Here is a 24,324-nt window from a genome sequence, read left to right as displayed (position 1 = left end):
TCAATAAAATAAGGATACTGCAGATGGTGCAGAGTATAGATATTACAATTGCCAATACTTACATGATAGGAGGCTCTTTCTTCTCGGTCCAAAGGCTTAGTGACAAACATTTTTCCAGCTACTGGGTCAATGCTGAACACCTCCATAGGGGGCTGATCAGCACCCACTCCAGTGATGCTGTACCGAATCAGAGTCTCTCTGTCTTGGTCTGACCGGATCTACAAAGAGATAAGACACAGAAGAGGTTTAGAGGCGAAGCTCTATTGCTAAAGAGTCAGTAATGGCCTACCCTTTTTCACTTCTATGAGAGGTGCTATATTGTACTTCATTAAAAAAAAAACTAAAGTGCAAATCCTGGAGCCAAAATCACTCAAAATATACAGTAGTCATAATACAGAGAAGTTATAACTGATGTAAAGAAATTTGTGTACTATATACTTTATTGTTTGATTTTTTTAACATTACATTAAAAAATACAAATTCCTTAATACTGTAACCTCTTATTTTTCTATCAGTCAAACCAAAATATGTTAAAAATAGTGGTGTAGCAGTTAAAGCTGGTGCATCACAGCTCTCGAATTCTGGGCTCAGGGCAGTGTGGAGTTTGCAGATTATTCCTCTATTCACAAAGGTTTTGCAAACATGCTGGCTAGGCTAATTGGTGTCTTTAAAATTGGTCCCATGTGCTTGTGTGTGTGCCCTGCCAGTCTAGAAGAAAGCCCCACCTTGTACCCTTTGCTATCAGGATAGGATCCAGGTTTCCACATCACTTACAAGGAATAAAAGGCTTTGTGATAATGGTTGAAAGAATAAATGAAAATGAAAGAGCACAACCCTTAGTTATTTTTAGCAAACAGACTTTTCATAAAGTCAGGACTTGGATATCTACAGTATCTGCTACTCTGTAACAATTTTGGGGACATCTTAGTCAAGGTAAACTGATGCTAGATATTCCATCATTCTGTTGTATAGAAGAACCAAATTAAATCAGATTTTAACCACAAGAAACTGTCTCAGACACAAAGATGGAGAGTTCTGAGCCGACCATATCCCTTATATTTTTAATGGCAAAACATCAATACATTATCTATGATAGACATTGACTAATGTTTGTTTGTGTTAGAGATGAGAGCAGAAACTTTAGTTCTGTATAATATACTGTATTCCACACCATTTGATTAAGACATGAAATAAAACTATGTAAGGTATATGCATAGGAAAATATAAATTTCCAGCCTTCCATTAAATACAAGCATATGTATTTGACCTACGCATAATAAATATTCCACAGTATGTCTCTTTCTCTCTTTTAATTTAACTTCAGCTGGCCCATGGATCTTTGTTATTGGTATTCTGTGTAGTGAAGTAATGATTAAAGCATAAGCGCTTGGTGCCTAATTTTAGCTTGTTTCATTACTCACTTAACTCTTTTACACACAGACACTGCTCCCCATCCAGAATATTTAATATTCACAGGGTTTACAAAGGCCAGCACTGGAAGTGTGAGTCTCTGTCACGCCATGAAGATGTTGTTTTATGGCAAGCACACTCATTATTTACAGCACTTAAGTCACAATATGCAGCCATTGAAGCATGATGCCGAGCTAAATGAATTAATATGTAAGTGGACAGATAAATTAAAGGATTATGTTAATTTTCTTACAACTATGAAGAGGCTGACAGAGAAAAGTTGTTAACATTTGATAGCTAAAGAGAGGTGGGGGGTGACTTGTCATCAAACACATATTTGCAAGACACTCTTTTGATATCATTATTTAACATGTAGTAGCAAAGATTTCCTTTTAACTTGAAAAGTGAGTCCTAGTCAACAAAGCACACCAAAGCATTTTTCTTGGTTCTAGCAAGAAAAGGATAAGACAACTACCTTGGTTTGGCGATGTACAGTATCTTGCTGCCCTCCTTTGCAATTACCAAAACTATATCATAATATTTCTTTATATATTCATGACCTCAGTTGGTTATTTATTAACAAAATGGACTCATTTATTATATTATCTGACACTCTAATACTGTATACTCTTTCATTTTGTATAGTGTATTGATGCATAGTGAAATATTTTAGTTTGTAGGAAACAGGGTGTCGGTCCTTATGATGTTTATATTTGTCTTAGTGGAAATAAATGTCAACGTGCATATTACCACTTATATTTCAGCAAAGAATTTTATAGCTTTAATGATCGAGTTTTGAGCAAAACAATCTAGAAGAGAAACAAATATGCATGTTTTTTTTTTCTGAGGAAAAAAAAAGATGCTGCACAGAAGGGCTTTAAACAATACAATGAGGATAAACTGACCGTTAAGTACACATCTAGTAAAATACATCTCCAAACTCTACTCTCCAAACTCTCCCTTTTTACCAAGAAATGTGTTTTTATACATCTACCACCTTCCCAAAAGTCCCGTTGAATTTCTTGGTAGAAAAAGTATTTTTATGTATGAAAAATCCCAGTAATAAAGTGTATATGGTAAATCAAATCACCTTAACCCAGAAAGGTGCATGTAAATCAGATCTAACTCCATGGTTATTATCTTCGGCCCTTGTCTGAGCAGCTGCATCTAAATTAAGTCTAATGCCCATATTCCATGTAAATTTCAATCCATTCAGCAAGCTCTTAGGCACCCTTTGCTCTTATCTGACCTAATAACAAATAATTGATAGTCTTCAATTATAGAAGTAGAATGAATACACCATAGAGCTGTGCAAACATTTTCTGCACAATTTCATTGGAGGAACACATAGGCACCAAATAAGGAGTGCTGCTTTTCAGCTCTCCAGATTGAATAAAGAGCAATTTGGTGCATTAAGTGTGCTGAAAGGTTTTAATGTGCCCACTCTTCCTCTCTGATTTTGATTCGAGTGTAGTGTAATTGGGTTTCATTTTGAGGAATCTTTAAAATTATCTTAAAATGGGTTCAAGCCCTTTAATCCAGTGATCTTGTGTCATTACAAGCATGGCTAGGGTATTAATGTAGTCCTATTTTTTGAAACACATTGCTCTCAAGAAACTTCCTTCTAATTGTGTGTAGCTCTCTCCCTCCTACCAATAACATTTATGGCAGGTCTTCAGATTAATATAGATTATTTCTTGTCAGCTGCTGGACGTTTTGACAACTACATCTTCCTAAAGAAAAAAAATGTTTCAGTAACAAAACTCATTTGAGTCCTGAAATATTCCTTGGGGGAAATGTAAATCAAATAGCAAACTTAATGGCAAAAATCAAAGACAAGTCTAAAAAGTATGTATAAAATGGATATTAATTCATGATGGGTACGTACATTACTGGAGGGTACCGGCGATGTCAGTCTAAATTTCCATCCACACCTCAGACTATAGTCTGCTAAAGCCGCACATAGTCACAGCACAATATCTATTCTACAGTATATCGCTATATATAAATATGACTGGAGGATATCACTTTCCACATGAAGATATTAATCAAGAAGACCACATTAGTAAAAATCATTCAGCACTTTAAAGCTACAATGTTAAATTTTTAGTTGAACAAAGCTTCCTCTCCACAAGAAAGAGTTGGCCATTTGTCAATCTAATCCTGATTAGAAATCCTAATGGCCGAGGTCAAGGGGCCGACCAAGGTCTATTCTAGAAAGATGTAATACTGGATGGTATACCTGGTCATTGCCAATACAAGCCAACGTCTGAGTCACTTATTAACCGATTCAACATTTCACGGGGAGCTGAGAGAAAATTAAATCTCATGGGGAAAACCCTAGCAAACAGAGGGAGAACACATTAACCACATAAGAGACTGCCAAAGTCAGGATGGGACTCCCGATATCAAGAGGAAGTTAGCAATAATCGCCACTCCACCATGCAATAAAAAAGTAGAACAAATTATTTCAAATTGTTACGCCTGACAAGAAACAAAGCAAAACTAAAGCCAAGTGAGATTTGTACCTAAGCTGTCATAGGATCAAGTAATTTACACTAACGTTAATTTCATAGAGTACAGATTGAGAATAAACTGAACATGAAACTTTTTCTTGGTTTCCTTAGTTATTCCAAAGTCATGAAGAAAAATGCAGAAAAATGAGTATATGCTTCATAAACATATCGTATAACATTAAGTGCTAAAACATGTCACATTCCCTGTACATTTTTGCAAAGCTTTGTGTATAAATAAACTGTTTATTTCTCTGTTCATCATACAATTTGCTTCCTGAACAAAGAGAGGAAGAAGTCAAATGTTCAAACCTGTATATAGAATCACTGCACTGCTACTCTTGGCTGTATTCTAAATACACTGCTGTTACTGCTACTGTATATATTTGGATATTAATTCTGCAGTATGTGGTATACCATACAGTGTAGGTATAACATATTTTAATTCTCTGACAGAAAAATGGCTGAAAATCTTCTCAGCTACATCTCTGAAGGAGGAGGGGTTTGACACTAGCATACAACATACCACTAAAAATGCATGTTTAGGCATATAAGGCTAGTTCCCTTTGACATAACTAAGTGCTAAATATTACAGAGTGCTGAGCATACAGTACCGAGTACTGAATAAAAGAGCTAAGTTCTAACATAATGATAGCTGTTAATAGATAAACTATATCACTTCACAAGAGCAATAATATAGTAAGTGCCAAATAAAAAAATAAAAAGCATCAGATAAGTTGATGATTTAATATTTTAGCTGTAAAAGTGCTCATCTCAAAATGGTGTATTTTGATAGCTGAAATGATCATGCTCTCAAACAGCAAATCTCTAGGGTGAATTTTGAAACTCAAATGGTGTTTTGAAAGCTAACAATATCAGTCACATAAAATACACTTACACAAGTTTTTAAGAGCAAAAACTAACATTATTTCCATTGTGCTCTGCCTCAAATACTTTCAACATTTTGCATTCTACATTCCAATCTATTTTCCTTATCTATATCCATTATTATTTTCTTTGAGCTTAAGAGCAGTGAGGGGATTTAACAGTAGAAAATTAATAACCATATCCTTTCTGCTGGAAGGCAGGCTGAATAATTACAGACAGTGAACTGGAAAAAAAATCTCTCCATTTTAGGGGTGTGGGCTAGGAACCATGCATAAAAATGAAATTAATTCAGTCTGTCCTCAAGCAAAATTTTGCATAAAACCTTTCCAGTAGGGCATGATACCATTTCTTAATTTCATCCTAATTTCTCCCGATTTCTTTCCACGTCCCATCAACTTCTCTTTTGAGAATCTGATACTTTAAATCACTCTTTTATTCAAAACAATTAACCAAATGCATCGGGGCCCTTTTAACTCGGAATGCCTGCTAGATACTTCAGTGAGCTTCTGGTCATATGTACTCATAACAAAAGAAGCTGAAACTGGGAAAGAAATCTGCATGTACACTGCATACAGATACAAAATATGAAAATATGGATAGAGAGACTTCAAAATCTTACAAAGCATTCATTGAGAGTTCTGTAAAAGTGGGGCACTGTCTACAATGTGGGAAGGGAGATAGGAGTTGATAGATACTGTATACAGCAAACAGAGTTTATTCTCACTTAAGAGTTCAAATGGAAAGGCACTGTTTTCTATATGGTAGAGGTGTGGTTATCCATTCCTGTACAACATTTAAGTTATTAAATTGTGTCTTAAAGGCATAATTTAGGCATCCTTTGAGTGTTTGATTATCTTTAATTGATAAATACTTTTTATTAGCTCATGGAGCCTAGAACTGAATGAGTGCAGCAATTGTGACAAATTGTATTTCATTGTTTCTCTGGGGAGACCCTGGGATAGAGCTGTATTGTAGAAACAAAGACAGATATACAAGCAGATAGATAACATCTTTTATGTTATTACGAAGCTACTTCCGACGTCATCACATTTCCATAATGTCTTTTATATAAATGGAATTTTAAATAAATAAAGAAAATTAAGAACTACAGATTCACTGAGTTGTCGTGTCCCCATGGGTAATGAATGATAAATTGATTCATTTTGAAGAGTTCTAATAATGAAAGCAGAGTTTTTTCCTTGGTGGAAAAAAACGGGATGTAAAAAAAGTGTAACGTCTCTCGGCACAGACCAGACACTGGTTAAATGACCTATTTGTAGTCGGATCAAAGCAATTTCCTTCATTACTGACAACTTGTCAGGTCTTAAGGAGATCTTATCAGTGAGCTTAGCTACCTCTGCAAAGCAAACTGAATCAAATGAGAAATTATCATGCCATTACCTCCCAAGGGAAAATTAAGCAAAAGGCACTGACAGAATGTATCAGTTATTTTATTCTCCACTGGCACCCAACAGAATATAGTATATGAAATAAACAGCTACAATACAACTAAAGCAGTGCATACTACCCTGATATTCTTTATATGGAATTCATGCACAAAAATAGGAAACACTTAGATATACTGTTCACTTCTGATGCTCATGAATATTTTTTCATGCTACATTATTGTTTTTATATTTTGCAATATTAAGTTTTTCTATTGTGTAAGTTGCCACCTCTTATGGTCCCCAAGATTAATGGCTTGTGAGTTTGTTCTTTACAGAGTAAAATAATCAAACAGCGATATACAGGAACAGTGGCCCATCCCTGATGTTCACTCAAAATGGTTTCCTTGTGACAATGCATTTCAAAAAGCAATATTTAACACTAACAATTTCTATTAATTTGAAGTTTCTATTGATGTGGGTATGTATCCTAAAATAGTATTGTCTGTAATTATGCATCAGACTAGCATTTTTAGTGCTAGGGTGGTTTAATCATAAGAAGTATAACTTTTATTTTAAATAGCTTCTTTAATGGTACAGTATCCCAAAGCAAGGTATAGGAACCACAATATTTTCTGTATATTTGCATCACTGTGGATAGTTTAGAAGAAGCTATGAAAATATTTTAGTAACGTATTTAAATATAAAGGTAAAAATACTTATTTTGCAGCTGAGGTTCACAGTTCGCTCACACCTAGGGAATCCAACCTAGAATAACTAGATACAGAGAACACACACCCCAGATAAAAGCCTGTATTGAGAGTTACAGTATTTTGTATTTTATGATGGCAGTGTTTGAAGCTACAGTTGAGCTCATTCTTTTAAATCTCCTGTTTCATGTGGTGTGCAAATGATTTCCCTTAAGTAGACTGCTTGTTTCGCTGCCCACTCCAGACTCATCACTCCATAGAAGTAGGAGAACAACATTAAACACCCAAGAGGCAAAGACTTCAGGTTCACACAGTTTTGAATATTTGTTGTACTTCCAAGAGACGCAAGCAACTCCTGCCGCAGGGGAGTCTTCTATTGAGCACCATAATATAACACTGTATTATAGATCTCTGGCAGGCACACTCTTGTAAAGTGCCCAGAGCTTTCTGCGTTGCATTTGTCGATTTAGGTTGAAGTGCTATTTTCTACTGCAATTCCTGATTCACTTTCACTGGTGTCTCTCGTGCTTGAGCGTGCCTCCTCTTTTGTATTGCTAGACCAAGGAAGAAGGTCACATTCCAAATATGCTGCAAACCAGATTTGACTCAGAGGAACTGTGATTTGGAAGCAAAATAAAACTGGCTTACAGTCATACAGCTGTCTAGAAGAGACACTTAACTATGTATAGAAAATGGGAAACAATGCCTCAAGTGTGGCATTTTTATTTGGTTTGTTTGTTTTCTTTAACTTTCTATTATTCTGGCAATTCCACTTTATATCAACCTTCCATCCCATTCGTAAAGGATTACTCTCATGCTTTATTATCTGTGCTGCACCAAAGAGCTGCTGCTCTTATAGATTTCAAAATACTTTTAGCACATGATGCAACAACTTTCCTAGACACATTCATGTTCAAAGAAACATTAATCAGTAGCCCCAACTAAATAAAAATGTAAATAGTAGTATATTTAATGATAAAAAGTATTTCATTCGCTTCTATTTGGTAATATCCTATTGTTAATTTGGTCTTGTTGATAATACCAAAACAGGTGGAGGGATTCAGGAGGAAGAATGACTGAACACTTTTTTGACACATCTGTTGCCAGGCATCTGCCATTTTGCATGCTGTGAGCTTTGCAGTGTCTTACAGGAAAGTTAGCATTGATTAATTGGAGGAGTGATATACAGTACTGTATCTGTCACTGATATTTCTGCAAGGACACAACCACTCTGCAAGTCCTACATGATCCTGTTGCATGGTAAGCAGAAGATATCCTGCCTGAATCAATTCCACTCCACCGTGGGTGCATCAGACCAATCATTAACCCCTGCTTGGGCAATCCTGGTCAGAGTTGGCTGGCAATGTAAGGAGACTATTAAACTACGATAAAAAACTGTACTAGTTAAGGAACAAGGCACCAGTCAGTTAAAGAAATGTTCACATGACAATGACTGATGAGGAAAATAAAATTTGGTATTTTGCTTTTATATGCATGGGAAAATAAACCAATCCATACCTAAGAATAATTTTATTGAAGCACAGGTTTTAAATACAGATATGTGTATATATATGAAGTATACGTTCTACATATTTTATACATTAAGTAATTACACTACATTTTCATTACTTTTCATTACAAGCTAAATGGCTTAACATATTGTAAATGTCCCACACTTGGGGAGAAGTTCTGGAAAAGCCTACAGAAGTTGCTCATGATTAAAGAAGGATGAAATGACTAATGGAAAATGAGAATACTTCTTCAAAGGTCATGTTACATGGCACTCTCTTCTAAGAAATTAAATCTGCCTTCATTATGTATGCAGATTTCCAAGAATACACATGCATTTATTTGCATCTCATAAAACATCTGATTAATGGTTAGTACCAAACTTGCATATCAGAAATTCTGTGTTTTGAAAGCAATGATAAAGCAATGACTCATGAATCTTCAAGAGTCCAGAAAGTATACCAACCACATTTTTCACATTTCAACACTCATTAAAGAGGAAATGTGAAATGACAGAGCTTTCTATTAAAGATTAAGCTAATTCATATTTTTACATAATTAATGCAAATGAAAGTATTTACTATTATTCTGTTATTTGTTTTCGATTCATCTAAATATTATTATGACAGCTGTCAAATGACAGTTTGACACTTGCATCCCAGCATGAACTTGTATAGACTTTGTTTTCCCTCTTTGTGCCAAAGAGCACAAAAGAAAACTTATGAAAAGTATACTGTAAGAAAAATGTTACTCTGAAATGCAATTCTGTCCATACCAAATAAAAATAAAACCAATGCTCCACCCTTTGAGGGTTTAATGTTCTTCATATGACATAGTCTACAAAAACAAGACCCCCATAGCTTCCCTCCAAGTGGTAGGGAAAACCAGAAGCACGCACACAGACTTCAGCAGACAACAACTGAAGGAGCACCATCCCACAACAAGAATGTCATTTATCTTTTTGAAGTTCCCTGCAAGCCCTTCTATGCAGAAGTGTTTGTGAAACCATACCACTGAGTAGGAGTAATGACAAACAGGTCATTGCCCACCATAAGCTAAAAGGAGATGAATAAGTATTTTAGTAATGATAAAAGTAACATCGCTGTCAAACCTTCCACTTTAGAACTGTCATCTTTAATTAAGACCTTGGCACAGAAATTCTATTACATATCAGTAAGAACTGAACATTGATTTGAAAAGAAACTGAATTACTTTGTTTTGTTATAGATTAGAAATCACACACACACGCACATAAACAGACTCTCTTAAAAGAACTAGCTGTCACATTTTTTTAAATATAGCATTTCTGAAAAGGGGGAAAATTCACAAATTTATCATGTAGCAAGTCTTGCGGCAGATTTTGAGTGACAGTTCAGTCAGTGATGCTTTAATAATGTTATAATGCAGTGACAGCTAATTATATCATAATCAAAGAGGTAAGGTACCTGCTCAGAATGTCTGTAGCAGTGTATGGTCTTTCACTGGTCTCACTTTGTACTCCAGTACTATTCTTTTCAGTTCCTCTATTTTTTTTTTACTTTATTGCTAAATGTAGCCCAATTGCAGTCCATATTTTTGTGTGAGAATTGGTCTATTGGTGAATGTATCCATATGTCTGTAATTATGATCTACAGTATACTGGCTTCATGCACTTTAAGGGAATTTGAGTTTTAACACAGCATTCAGTGCACATATACACAATTTGCAATTTTTGTAAATTGTTTCATTATAAGCACAGATAACTGCGATTTATTTGTACTCTGACATTGTGAATTATATTTTGACACTTACGTGTGCACTCAAAAATATATTTAACAGGTAGTATATGCACAATTAAAAATGGCATGGATTTATTTTTTATTAGGACTATGGGCTTTCAGCAGCCCAGGACTGTCAGCATTATTCTCATCCTCATAAATAAGCTATCTGCGTAGGTATGCTTTTTGGAGGGGATAACACGGCTGAATGGGTTTGGAGTTCTGTGACTGGTGACAGAGGATGGTGTTGACAGCTCTTCTAATCATTACACAAATGTAAAACAGAAAACTGACAGATGACTTCCAGATGTGAGCTCATTACAAACTGTGGAGAATGCAAAGACCTAGTTAAGTTCAAATGAAGTTTAAAGCTCACTTATTCCCTGTTTTTCTAACTGCATAAATATTTATCCTTTCATCCAACAATAAGTAACTCAGTGTTCCTCAAAATGGGTGGGAATCACATTGTGATTTGCAATCCTTCACAAAATGTTCAAATGAGTACAAATTTGTTTAAACTTTTGATTGTGTCCTACAACACACTGAATTCAGTACTGTATGTTGAGCTGCTTTATACTGTACATTTTGGGGTTATATATTTTTGAGACACTAATACACTGTTCACTGTTGAAGTATAATAATAATACATAGTATTACTTAAAACACAAAGCATGTGACAATGCTCTTCAGTGCTACATTATTATATGTATTTAATTTCAAACTTAGTGCCACTTTTATTTTAATCTCTTTGGCTGATGCCTTGCTTGGTTTTAATTACTGAGCTTCTTTACCACAGCTTACCCTGTTACACACAATGTGTAAAGCTGTGGAATGTACTCCCTCCCTTTTGATGCCTGCCACATCAGACACTACTGACCACATCCAGATGAGAATGTTGCAGGGTCCCAACTAGTTATAAGACATGATTCTTTTTATTTGTTTCTCTATAAAAATCACATCATTAAAAAAAAAATCTGGCACCATTGGAATAAAGCAAAAGCGAAAAACAGGTTAAGAGCTATTACATACTGTACAGTTCTAAATATTCTACAATTTAATGTACAGGCCTGTGAATAATTAAAAGATGATCCCATACACTTGACAAATAGTTTGGCAATATTTATTAACTGATTGACAATTTTATTAACTGATAGAAATGTCATTGGGGTCATTTCATTTAGTTTTCTTATTGTTTTTTAGCTTGCTGAATAACCAAGCACATTTTTTTGCTAGGAGCTACACATTTTCTAGTAACACATTGTGGTTTTGTGTTTTTACTGTGAATATTGTATTTACAATAGAAATTTATGATTTATTAATTGATTTAATGGTTAGAAAGGAGAAAGAGGCAGATGCTCTTCAGACAGATTCTCACACAGTTAACTAAGAACAGTCCAGCTAATGAAAAGCCCAAGAGCATCTTCTGACTGAGAGCAAATAAAATTGCTCTGTTAGCCTGGTGTGAAAAGACAGCAATTTATACCATTACTCTACCTACCATCACAGTTAATCCCAGGAAACCTATCCCTCCAGTGACTTTACTCCTTCTGCCATTTTAATTCTCATGATTGTTGCTCAGTGGCACACTTTACTGTAGAAATGGGGAAAACAAACAGACGCATTGCATTGCAACCCTAGCGTGGAAAGCCAGGTTTAGGTATACAGTATGAGTATGGCCACAAGATATCAAGCGCAATTTCCCATTCACTTTGTGTGTCACACGTAGCCATTACCCCTATCTCCCCTGCCCCTCAGGCCAAGACCTCTTCACAACACCGTCCTTTCTTATTCTTGAAAATGGATTTTCAAAGTACCACATAAAATGACAACAATTTCAAAATCCACCAAACAAATGTGTTCACTTTTTATTTTGCTGGATCAATACAATCAGCCTCCCTTCCCTGGTAGTGTAAAGACTTAATAGATTTGTTTTCTTCTGAGAGAAGATACTGTTTGTTTTATTGATTTTTTTCATAGACAACCAATAACCTGTGTTTAGCTTTTATGTTTCCACTTTCTTAGTTCTCTACATATTGAGGCACACAATGTGTATATAGCCAGTTTGTATTTGGCAAATAGGAACCTTGATTTTACAGCACATAAAAGGAGGGCCTATGTAGGAAGAGAATGGAACCATACAGTCAGATTCAAGCTCTCCGTGGAGTTGTACAAATGTTACAGTATTGGAAATATATACAGTGTATAGTATGTATAGGCTCTGGCACCCCCACAACCCTGTATTGGACAAAGCATTTAGAAAGCGGATGGATATACAGTATGTATTATCAGCTTATTCAGCTTTATATTAAAATACAAGTTTGTGATTTTAACACGACAGCATGAAATGAAATTAAGATGCCAGGCACCAAGCAATTTATAGGAAGTACTTGACATTTCAGTTCAGCTAGAAGTCCTCTAGTTGCTTATGCCAAGGTGCAGCTGGTCTCTCCAATATCCATTTTATGTGAAGTAAAATAATATTTTTAAAAGACTTTCCCTAATATTGATTTTTAAGAATGAATAAACTGATTTTAAGATGATCGGGACCCTTCAATGTTTTAAAGTATTTTATAAAGATGGAGCATGGTTCAAAACCTAAGACAGGACTACAAACAGAATGCTAAGAACATCTTGCTGATGAAAGAAAAACCACAAAAAAGCAAATAAAACTGATTAACTGAAAAGACTGGGCTGGGTACAGACTGTCTATAATGAGGTTTTCCCTCACAGTATCACATGCATCAGACATAATGACAGTGGAGGACCTGGGCTCTGCAGTGCAGCCAGGGCAGGGCTCTTTGACCACACACAAGAACACACATTTCCACAGGTTAGATCGGGCTACTGTTGGCAGAAAAGTAAAGACCTGGGAAAACGAGTACAATGACAGGCAAAAGCAATGGGGGAATTCGTCTCAGCAGGACTCAACTCATCGTCTAAGTGCCAGTAGTACAGCTTGATGTTTTGTTTCTTCCCAAGACAGGCTCTAGCATAAATTAAAAAATATGTTTTGCTCTCTGGAGATTGGCTAATGCTCTAAACTAAGTACCATCAGTCATGCATGAATTAATGATGAATAATAGATGAACGCTTGATGTATTATAGGGAATGTCTGATGACACCAAACATATTTTCTGTATCCGAAGGTTACATATATAATAAATATAACAGTAGACTTTAACAGTAGACACTCAATTAAAGCATTGATCATTGATATCTTTTACATGGCTTTACAGACACAGGCAATTTTATAGTACATTTCAAATATATACATTTCAAAGAGAGTGCATTCCGTGTATAGTCTATTCACTGATATTTATAGACTGTAAATAATGTCTTATTTTGGATTCATCTGACACTCTGTTCTATCAGTTTATGGACAAACTTCACTTTCTGTGAACGTTTTTCTTCTAGACTTGAAGCAGTGCCTCTGTAAATCCATTATATTCTCACATTTCCCCTTTACATTTCCATTCCATTGTATTTGAGAGTACACCTGCTAAATTTAGTAGTTAAAAGTTTTCACATCTAATAGGCCAGCTTCTCTGAAGTGCAGACATAGCATAGTCAGTGACACGGGTTTCATCTCTGTCTATGTGACATCCAAAACTGCAGCCAGACTTCCTTTAGGTGCCAATTAGGGTCCCTTAGATATATTTTATGAAGACACATGCCTACCAGAAACTAGGAAACGAATCAAATCGCACTTCAAAAAGGCAGTCAGTAACCATTAATTCAAAATAAACTTGAGCAATGTCAACTTCAGTGGAGCTAAACAGACATAGGGTGGTGGAAGGCTCTGTATTTCACTGCCAGTTCATTCAACCTGCATGACTTCCAGAACAGCCAAGACAGGAGTCTCTTGTTAATGACAATCACTCTTCCTAACTACTAACTGACATCACTAGTGCTCAGCAATATAACCCCTCTGAACTGTCTGCTATGAATATTTCCAACAACCACTCCTCATTAGGTAACTCACAGCATTCATTTTTTTCGCACTCACTTTGTTACAGCCCTTTTGTAATAAATGTGTTCCTCTGACTTCTTTTAAAACTTTGAGTTTTGTTTCTGTTTGATCACATAGTGCTTTTTGGTTTTGTTTTTTTTTTATCTCACGTATTGTACCTCTTCAAAGCGCTATCAAAAGGATTCATGTCAAACAAACCTTTTGTTTTGAAAACAGAGGTTTCAAATATACTGTACATGTCAGGCTTTGCATGTATTCTGTGATAAACAGGTAAGTGAAACTTGGGAAAACATTTCTCATTTTCTAAGTGCAGAAACAAAAAAAATGATCCTCCTGCAACTTCAATTAAGCATTACTGACCGATTACAATGAATAAGAACCCACTTTAGCATAGAAAAAGTGACACAAAAGCGCCATTATATGGCTTAAAATGTGCCAGGTGTGCATGATGTTCTTTGATTTGATGTCTGTTGCATTTATATTTATTGTTGAGCTTTAATTTCTTAAAGTATGAACCAAAAACTTCTAACAAAAGATACACACCAGCTGCAACACAAGAAACCTCCCATGTTTACTTAAATAACATTTAAGCGATATTTACCTAGGAAAAATCATTTTATTAAATACATGTTTAGGTCATGTGGAAACAGAATGCAAAAGAAAAACCTGAATATTTAAAGGAACATTGAATGTTAAGAACATATAGAATATTCCAGGGAGCAAGTAAGTCTTCCTCAGATCCGAAACTGCCGTGAGAAGTTATTGCCAAGAGTATGAACATTTCTCTATAGAGTTCTACATGAATAGAGATAAGGGTGTGTAGGTAAAGGGCTGAAAACCCATCAATAAAATGTATTATAATAATGTTGAAAAACATTAAAAGTACATTAAGATATTTTTCACGCTTACATATTATTGCTTTTTTCACATTACATGACATGGTGAATATTATTTTTAATATTGCTGTATACAAATTAGAAAGGAAAAGAAAATTCATAGATAGAGCCTGAATTCAGCTCTATTCACTTACTATGCAAATTCTGAGCTGTAAAAGCTTTGCTGCTATGAGTTCATGTAATCAAAAAGAACTATGAAAGACTGCCATTTAAGCTAGACTGAGATATTAAACATGAGGCATAGGCACTTACTCTAAAGACTCCAGTGTGACTCTTATCATAACGACTGTATAACTTCAAATATTATCTACATTTTCTGTCACAGCTGCAAATATTTCTAGGGGAAGGTCATTTGATACTTTTTTCAACGCTTAAGTTAGTCAAAGTCAAAATGCATTTTCCTTTTTAGGTTTCACAGCTCATAGTCTGTTTTTTTAGTTTCATAATGATATATTTCACATATTCATATTTTATATGAATTTCTTATTTGAACATGATGCTTATATTAATCCAGATAAGGTAACTTTTTGATCATGGCGTTAGTAGGCAACGATGTACGTGTACAGTAGATTATTTGAAAGCTGTCATCCAGACTTTTGATTTTCATAAATGAAATTTTTATAAATGAAAATATCATGGAAGAAATAGATACCCTCTAGAAACTTAATTATGTCATTTGCATCATATTGTCAACATGATGCAACAGTATCCTGTATGTACTGTACTTTATTCTTACATTTAGAGATAAATAAGCTTGTAAGACAGAAATATATGTGGGTCAATGCACTTCATCAACTGTTTAATGAAAGTCAGGGTAGGTCTAGTACATTAATCGTATTTTGAAGAATAATATTGCTGGACATGTGTGAAAAAAAATAATGATTCTTTGTGTCTGACATTTCATCGACTGAGATGAGGGATGGTACAATACACGCATAACTATTGAAATGATAATAATTTTGCTTAATATCTTTCTTTTAAGTGGATCAGTTATGTAAGCAGACTCTTATTTGGATCCTTATTTATACTTCAAGAGAACTAGATACAATTCTGGAAACTAGTTAAATGAAAAAAAATATTTCAGTGTTGGACTTGATTGAAAATGAATAAATAAAATACTGTATATGGGTTAGAAGTGTGCTGTCTTGTAAGTGCACCATTGTGATGGTTAAACTTTAATTGTAACAATTTTCACCTAAGAAATTCATTGCCTGGGTTTTTGTCCTATGCCTTTGGTTAATGTGATCACTTTTCCCTCCCCTGAAACTCTTGTACTGTATATCCATTGCTAGAAAGCACAGAGAGTGGGTTGATACAGTGATAGTAAAAAAGAAAATAAAATGGAAAGGCAATAGCTGCCATATGCGACTAAACAGACATCAAATTGGTAAAGAGTTTCCATCACTGGGCCTCTTGTCTGATTTAATAATAATTATCACTTTCAAATTAAACAAGTGTTTTAAAAGGAGAGTCAAGTGTGTTGGAAAGTGTTTTGTTTGCAAGAAGAGAGAGGCTATTAGGAAGAAAGAAAAGATGAAATATCTTTGACAGAAATAGACATCAAATTCATCCAAAAGTGATACACAATCAGTCCCAACATACTGTAGCCAGTATTTATCTTCCTTTTGATTTTAATTACAGTCTTTCAGGAATGTTGTACATAGTGTCAAAACTATAAGTTTTATCAGTTCCGACGTGCATCAGCTACTGACGCCTTGTGCAAAGAAGCATTTAAAATAAAAGTTAAAGAAGTACTAAGTTCCCAAACCTCCTTTTCTGAAGCCAAACCACATTCTGAGGTTTTATGCTTATTTTACAGTAGCTAAAGGACCAATACTTGAACAACTTCATCAGACACTTACATACTCCTCTGGCAAAGGAAGGAATAATTAAATCAATTTTTTACAATCACTGATAGAATCAGAGGACACATGTAAGTATGAATAGCGAAAAAAAGCAAAGATAAAAAACAGCCTATAAAACACCCTGCAAGTATTAATAGAAATTAAGAAATTAATCATACTTCCAATTTTTGTATGAGTAGAAATGCCATAATTTAAAGGAAACCGATTCTGAATTGAAAGTACTTTGCCAAATTATCCTAGCTTTCTCTTGGCATTAACAAAAGAATGAATTCCCTCAATCTCCCCAATGCAGCAAGAAGAATAGTGCAAATGCAGCCATTATATCCCTGTATAAAGAGGGCACATTCCCTGGCTCACATTAGTGAATTCAGGGAACTGAGGCTAAAATTTCTTTCTTTTTCATTAGATGATTGATTGAATCATAGAACCCAAGACAGCTGAATTGTTAAATGACTTCTTTTGTCAGTCCCAGAGGCTTTCACAAGGACAATATCAAGTCCCAATAGATCTGAGTACAAGGAAACACAATATGTATAATTAGAGTAAAGACTTGGATGCTATTCTAGTAGAATCTCAGATGATGCATTTATGCTGTTACTGCGCTTTTCTTTTTTTTTTGCATTTTGCCTTTCAGCCTGCTTTGCTACATTGGTGAGAACTATGCTGCACACAGAAAAGGACTCCTGAGAAACAGTATTCAGTTTAGCACAGTTATGGTTATCAGCTGAAGCAAAGCCCCAATGGTCAGACTGAGGTGAAAGCACAGACTGATTTTGTAACCCCAATTGATTTTGCAACAAGAGGTTGTGCCTTCATGAACTGGACTGTCAGACTATTGCAACATTTACTGGCTTAAATCAAATAATTCAGAGATAATGACCCCACACAACAATTAGTATTGAAAATCAGAACCCACGACAGCCTGGGTCAGTCAATTTTCTCGCAGTAACAGTGATCCAATGAGGCTGTCATCATAAAGTCCATGCACGACCCCAACTGACTTTGCTCATGCATAGCTCTGTAGCTCTGTACTCTTCTATTATAATCCACAAGTTCATTTTATATGCTATAAAGCCAGTTCACCTTTCACATCAGTGCCCACATATTACTATAGACTTCCAACCTTTTTTAGATTGCTTAAGTGTGATGTTATCCAAGGCACATTCCCTAAACAACATTAAAAGGATTTAAATTATTAATTAAATTTGCAAAGAATTCTTTCAGAAAAAAAGGTTCTGGTCTTTTGAGATTTTTTTATATGTCGGCATGTACTATTTGTACATATGTACTATATAAAAATTGATTCAAACAATTTACAAATTATAGGGATATAATCCTGCATGCTACAACACTACCTGGTATAATACTGCTTAATCACCATCAAGGCCAGACATAATTAGCTTTCTCTAAATATGAAACTCATTTGTAGATGTTGTACATGGCATTACCAAAAAGAACAGAAATCCAGTATTTCTTTCAGCACTTCACATAGATCAGAATGAATACCTTGGAGGGGCGAAAGATGTATAGAGTTTTTGGCTGCCCAAACCTCACCTCACTTTTGTAAGGATTGAGCCAGGGAATTTGGAGGAGGAGTATGGATTGAAATGTTGGGGAGGAATGAGAGAGAGATAGGTACAGGAAGGTCCTGGGTGCGAGATGAGGATCCAACCTTCTGTTATAAATCCATAAACCATACATAGCATTCTCAGGAGTAGTGTATTTGGTGAGGAGAGTCTTTGGATGACACTTCGATGGCTCCAGTTAGGCAAGATTCCACCCTTCATGACTGTTTAAAGGATATAAAAGTCACATCACTGGATTCATGGTGCAAAAGGTTTTATTGCGCACCACATTATTAGGTCCATAGTGGGTACTACTCTACATGAGTAAATCCAAATATATTTTGCAATCTGAGTTTCTAACACCATGCTTTATTTAGCTTAACGATTCATCTTGGTTGTCTGTTGTGTCATCTGTATTTGTCTGCTTGTTTTCAACTGCCAGGTTCAGTGTTTATTCATAGATACAGCAGTGATGACCGCAGCCATGGCAGGGTGCCCTAATAAGAGACTGTTGCAGCGTGAACTTAATCAGTTTCTGGGGGTTTCCACACTAATTCATTACAAGAAACACTATACCTTCAGGCAGGATCACAGCCAGAAGGGTTTTGAATGTCTTTAATAAAACACTGGTATCTCTGGCTCCAAAAGAAATGCATCAAGTAAAGAAACCCAGCCATGTCCATCTAGTTGCCCTTTCAGTATGTCTGGCTCAGTCCTAGTCTTACTTGGCCCCATAACAAGTCCATTCTGTGAAGCTGAAAGTTTTTAAAACAGAGGCTGGGGGGGGGGTAATCGGCACTCGACACATGCCTCCAAAGTAATGAATCTTTATTACTTTTTCTAATCAAAAAATCTATTTTAACTCTCTAGTTTTTATTAAACTTCTTAGTAAACTTTTAAACAGTTGAATGGTTGCAATTTCTCTTCCATAACGGCAAACAAGGAAAAAAACAAAAATACGGTATAGCCCTATTTTAGACAAAGTTTTTTTTTCCATTTTAACACAACAAAAGTCTTAACATCTGAGAAAAAAAAATGAAGACATCATAACTTAGGAGAAGTCCTCTTTGGTTGCAAAAGTGAAACATTTTAATGAAACATTTTGAAATATAACGAAACAAGTTAAACATTGTAATTTCTCATGGCCATAAAAACAGCTACACACACACACAAAGACCCTTTTCAAGCTACACTGTATGTAAGTTAAAAAAATCTACCAGTAATGCATGGAATCAACAAAAATATGTAGGCCTATGTTTGTTTACACAGTCTGAGCAATCAGCAAAACAAAATCCAAGACAATCCAGACTATTTTTGGAATGTTATAAATCTCCGTCAGACCAATATTTTAGGTCTCAAAAAGAGGACATGTCCAGGAAAAAGAGGATGTCTGGTCATCCTAGCTGAAACTGACCTACAGGATTTGACAAGGAGCAAATCAGTAACAATTAGGACTAACATAAGAAGAAAGGTCAACAACAGCAGGTTTCTTGTTGTTGAATCTTCCCATCAGCAAAAAGAGCTTTGATCATTTTAACTTATTTGCCTTGGGTTTGTGCATCCCTGTTGTCCAGACTGTTATAATTCTATAATATTACTAATACAGCATAGCATACTTCAGATAAAAAATTAATGACAAATTCAAGAAACTACTTTCAGAGTCTTTCCTTTTGGTCTTGTACTTACTGATGAGCCAAGTCCAACATGGCTTTTGAAGCCAACTATATTATGTGCTTAATGTCTGAAAGACATGACTTGAAGTTAAATAATTAACAACAGACAAGGTTTTTTTTTCATGTTATTACTTGTGCATTAGTCTAAGAATTACTCATTGCAATGTCTTCTGTAATCACTTCCACCACACAAGGGGATAATTGAAATGATGGCAGTTTTCTCTTATTTATGTTTACTTGAAAAGATTCTGCTAAACTGATGCATATCAAATAGTAAAGTATACAGATTGGTATTTCATTGTTTTCTAGCTGGCTACTATTTCAGCCTTTGAAAACCCCCAAATGCTTTACATTTCACCTTGGGGGAAAACAGGCACATTGCTTGATTAGAATATCATGTTTTTAAATGTCATGATTTATCACAAAGCATATCCTTGTTTAATCCATTCTAGTTATATGCCCAAGGTCTATTTTTGTCTTTCTATTTTTTATCCCTTTGGAATATTTTCTACAATTATTGTGCTTTTATTCCAGTTCACTCATGTTGCTGGGAGATGTGTAAGCATAATGAAGAAAGGGGGCATGGGTTTTTCATCTGCTTTGGCTCATTAGAAATAATTTCGCAGCGAGAGAGAAAAGCCAGTGTTACTAATGGCCTAAGACTAATGATGAACTCCCACTTCAGAGGCTTAAACTAGATGACAACTTTTGAGGATCACATTCTTTTGCATTTTTAAATCTATAATATTTTTAATATGCTTATTTTTTCTCTGTCTCTGTCACACAGAAGCCTCTCTAAGGAAACTCACAGGCTCCTGCCACCATTTGTCACCAAATAGTTTACTTTTCCCCATAAACAACTTCTCATCTCCCTTTAAAGGGCACACTCCTGCCCTTGACCAAATTGTAATTCATTTGTTTTTAGGAGATTTACTGTTCTATTTAGACATTCACAGATTCTGAAATACTCACAACCTGTATTATGTTGAACGTCTGAGGTTACAGGGTTAAAACATACTGTAATACACCACTATGATCAAAGAACACTCAAATATTGAAAGAATGTTGCTTAGTTAGTACACATTCATGTTTTCAAACATACAGTAAATTGTAACTTTGCTTTGGAAATAGGAAAACGATGTAACAAGAATGTAAAGGTCACAAAACCTAGTGTAACTTTTGTCCTTCATTATACTTTTAGTAGTTATTAAAAGTTATAAACTAAATGTTATAAATTAAGTTATAACATTTAGGTCATACTGTACAAAAAAATGTTACCTTCATAAATAACTAGTTATAGAAAGCTGAATGAGTAATTAAATTTGATTAATGAACAATGAGAAAAACAATGTTTGTTATTATTTGTAAGTGCAATTTATTATTAATAATTAATTAAATGCAATTTTATTAGTGTGTAAATGTACAGTTTGTTATTGTGCACTTTCTGAAACTAAATTAAAGCTATTGTATGCAGGCATACATAAATAAAAAGACAGTATCACCTATAAGACTCTGCATAGCTTGGCACCTCAGTACCTGTCTGAGGTACTATCGCCCTACTCCCCACCTCACAACCTTCACTCTTCTGATTCTTGTCTCCTAGCTGTCTCCCAGGCCTGTCTACACTCTATGTGTTAGCTCTGGAACGCTACCCTCAAGGATATCAGAGAGTCACCTTCTCTAAACTCCTTCAAATCCAGACTCAAAACCTTCTTCTTTAGAAGAGCCCTTACTTAACTGATTCTGTTCTTTACCCCTCTGCTCCCATTAACTTTAGTACCACCATCTACTGTCTCCTCTGTGTATTGTCATCATGCATATCTTGTGTATTTTTGTTGTTGTAATTCTGTAAAGCACTTTGAGAAGTCACCTTTAAAGGTGCTATATAAAATAGTTTATTATTATTATTTATTATTATTCAATTATATTCACTTAAAAAAATACTTTTACAGTGCTTATTAGTATATTCAACCAGATATTTGCTATCATTTCTGTCCATAAAGAGAAAAAATACTATCCACCACACACTGACCAAGTGTAGTGTAATATTTGGTGTGCCGCTTGTAAACTTTGAGAATTGCCCTGCACCTCCTATTACCCATTTTCCTTTGTGTGAAGAGGATTATTACACATAAAAGCTTTGTTCAGACACTCTCCCATCAGGGAGGGAGAGAAAGCATTTTCAATGAAACATGAAGAGACAGTTCACCTCCAGGACACAGCGTAGCAGTTACATAATCCCTTTGTTAGTCCCTTGTGGCTCCTGTGGCCAGCTTCTTCAAGGTGTGACCTAAAAACACTGTCTCCAAACAACTGCCATCACATTGACTGTCACTGTTCTATTTTAGGGTCTCTCTCTCCCTCTATCTCTTTCTGTCCTTCTCTGTGCCACCGCAGGGGTGAACAACTCAGTCCTATCAGGACACCTTCCTTTTGAGCGGTAACTGATTAATAGAAGAGGAAATGGTTATATTGGCCAGTAAACTAAATGCTTTAATAAATGAAGAAAGTTAAAGGAAGGCTGTGGTTTTAGATTTGCAGTTCTAAATGTATTCTGTAATATTAATCCCTTTGAAATTACGCTTAGTAATTTAATAATGCCTCATGCAATTTGACTCTGAAGGAATTTTTCATATATATATACAGTATATATGTTCTAAATGTGTATAGTAATAGCAAACAACCCAAACACCCTGATCCATTCTTTAGTGTAACTCAATTATCTACAATTTGTAGACGTAAGAAAAGAGGTTGCATATACAGTAGATTCTATCCACAAAAGCAGATTTCCAAATTTGATGGAGCAAGAAGGGCACAAAGCTGATGTAAAGAACATGATTTCATATTCAACATTTGGGGCAGCATGTTGGCTCAGTGGTTAGCATTGCTACTGTACCTCACAATGTTGGGGTTCTAGGTTTGATTCCAGACCTGGGGTGCTATTTGCACAGCGTATGTATGTTTTCCCTGTGTTCGTGTGAGTTTCCTTCCATAAACCAAAGACATACTGTACTGGTAGGTTACTTGACTTCTGGGGAAATTGTCCCTAGTGTGAGTGTGTTTGCAAACAAAAAAGGAAATATGCACGAAATGGGGGCAGTTAGGAAAAGGAAAAGGTGGCTAATTAAAAAGCTTTCTAAAGTAAGATAGTAGTAAATCAGGAATTGTCGTTGATTTTAGCAACACTGTGACCTTCAACTCTCCCCCTTGACTAATATTTTCCTTCATAAGATTTCACTGCATTCTGCTTTTTATAACAATGTTATAACAATAACACTTATAACAACAATTTCAATGGAAATTAAAAAAAATAAAAAGACATTTTAAAGGGGCTATTTTTTTAATTTCTAACCTGGGATGGCTAGATAAGAGGAAATTGTTATTGCACAGTTATTGGCACAGTCTGACCTTTAAAGCTTGCTTAGTTCAACAGTCAGTTTAAATCCTTCTTTATAAATGTGAGGTGAAAGCGAAGAATGGGATTTAGACAATACAAAAAAACACTATGGAGTAAACACAACTGGATATTTTTGGAAAGCAGAGAAAGAAAATGCTTTTAAATTAAAACAGCTGAAACAACTGCAATCTGTCAAATTACAGAAGGTCTTATGAATGTGTGAACAAGAAGGCAGGAATTCACACCTGGAATGAAGTTAAACTAATTTCACATTAGATTAAAGCAATGGTAACTCACCAAGTCCAGACTGAGTTCCAGACATAACTTACTGAACCATTACCCCTTCAACACTACACATAGGTATTCGTTTATAGAGAAAATATTGCCACAAAATTAATACAAAAACGGAAAGATTTTTTTTTATTTTGGTAAAAACATCGCAAACTAATGTAGATCCTATCCTGATTTTTTATTAATAAAAAAGGAATGTAAAGCAATCAAGATAGAAGTCCTAAGGCAGCAAAATAGGCCTGCCAGGAATGAGACTATCCCAGCAACCCTAATTATGATTTTTTTTCATTTCCCTTTTTGCTTAAAATTATTACAGCTTTCATAAAATTTAACAAAGCAGTCCAATTCACATAAAATGCATAAGTAATATGTTTTATCACATATATTTCATGCAGCTTTCAAACATCTTTTATCCCTTCCTGGCTAAAATGCCCATTGTCCAATAGAATTTAACTTTATTTAAACAGAAATAGAAAAATTATTCCACTGAATTTT

The 24,324-nt window shown here is 35.0% G+C and overlaps 1 protein-coding gene across 1 annotated transcript in view; it reads right to left on the bottom strand.

Moving 5' to 3' along the window:
• Positions 1 to 24,324, bottom strand: part of LOC148817995 (cadherin-4-like) — a 113,381-nt gene that overhangs the window by 76,471 nt on the left and 12,586 nt on the right. The window contains exon 4 of the mRNA XM_088937828.1: positions 63 to 218. Within this exon, the coding sequence (XP_088793954.1) occupies positions 63 to 218 (156 nt within the window). The remainder of the gene's footprint in view (positions 1 to 62; positions 219 to 24,324) is intronic.

Source organism: Atractosteus spatula, chromosome 19 (assembly GCF_055471065.1).
Source record: "Atractosteus spatula isolate fAtrSpa1 chromosome 19, fAtrSpa1.hap1, whole genome shotgun sequence".
Lineage (NCBI taxonomy): Eukaryota > Metazoa > Chordata > Actinopteri > Semionotiformes > Lepisosteidae > Atractosteus > Atractosteus spatula.
The sequence above is the reverse complement of the archived record's forward strand: the minus strand, read 5'-3'. Positions and strand labels throughout refer to the sequence as shown.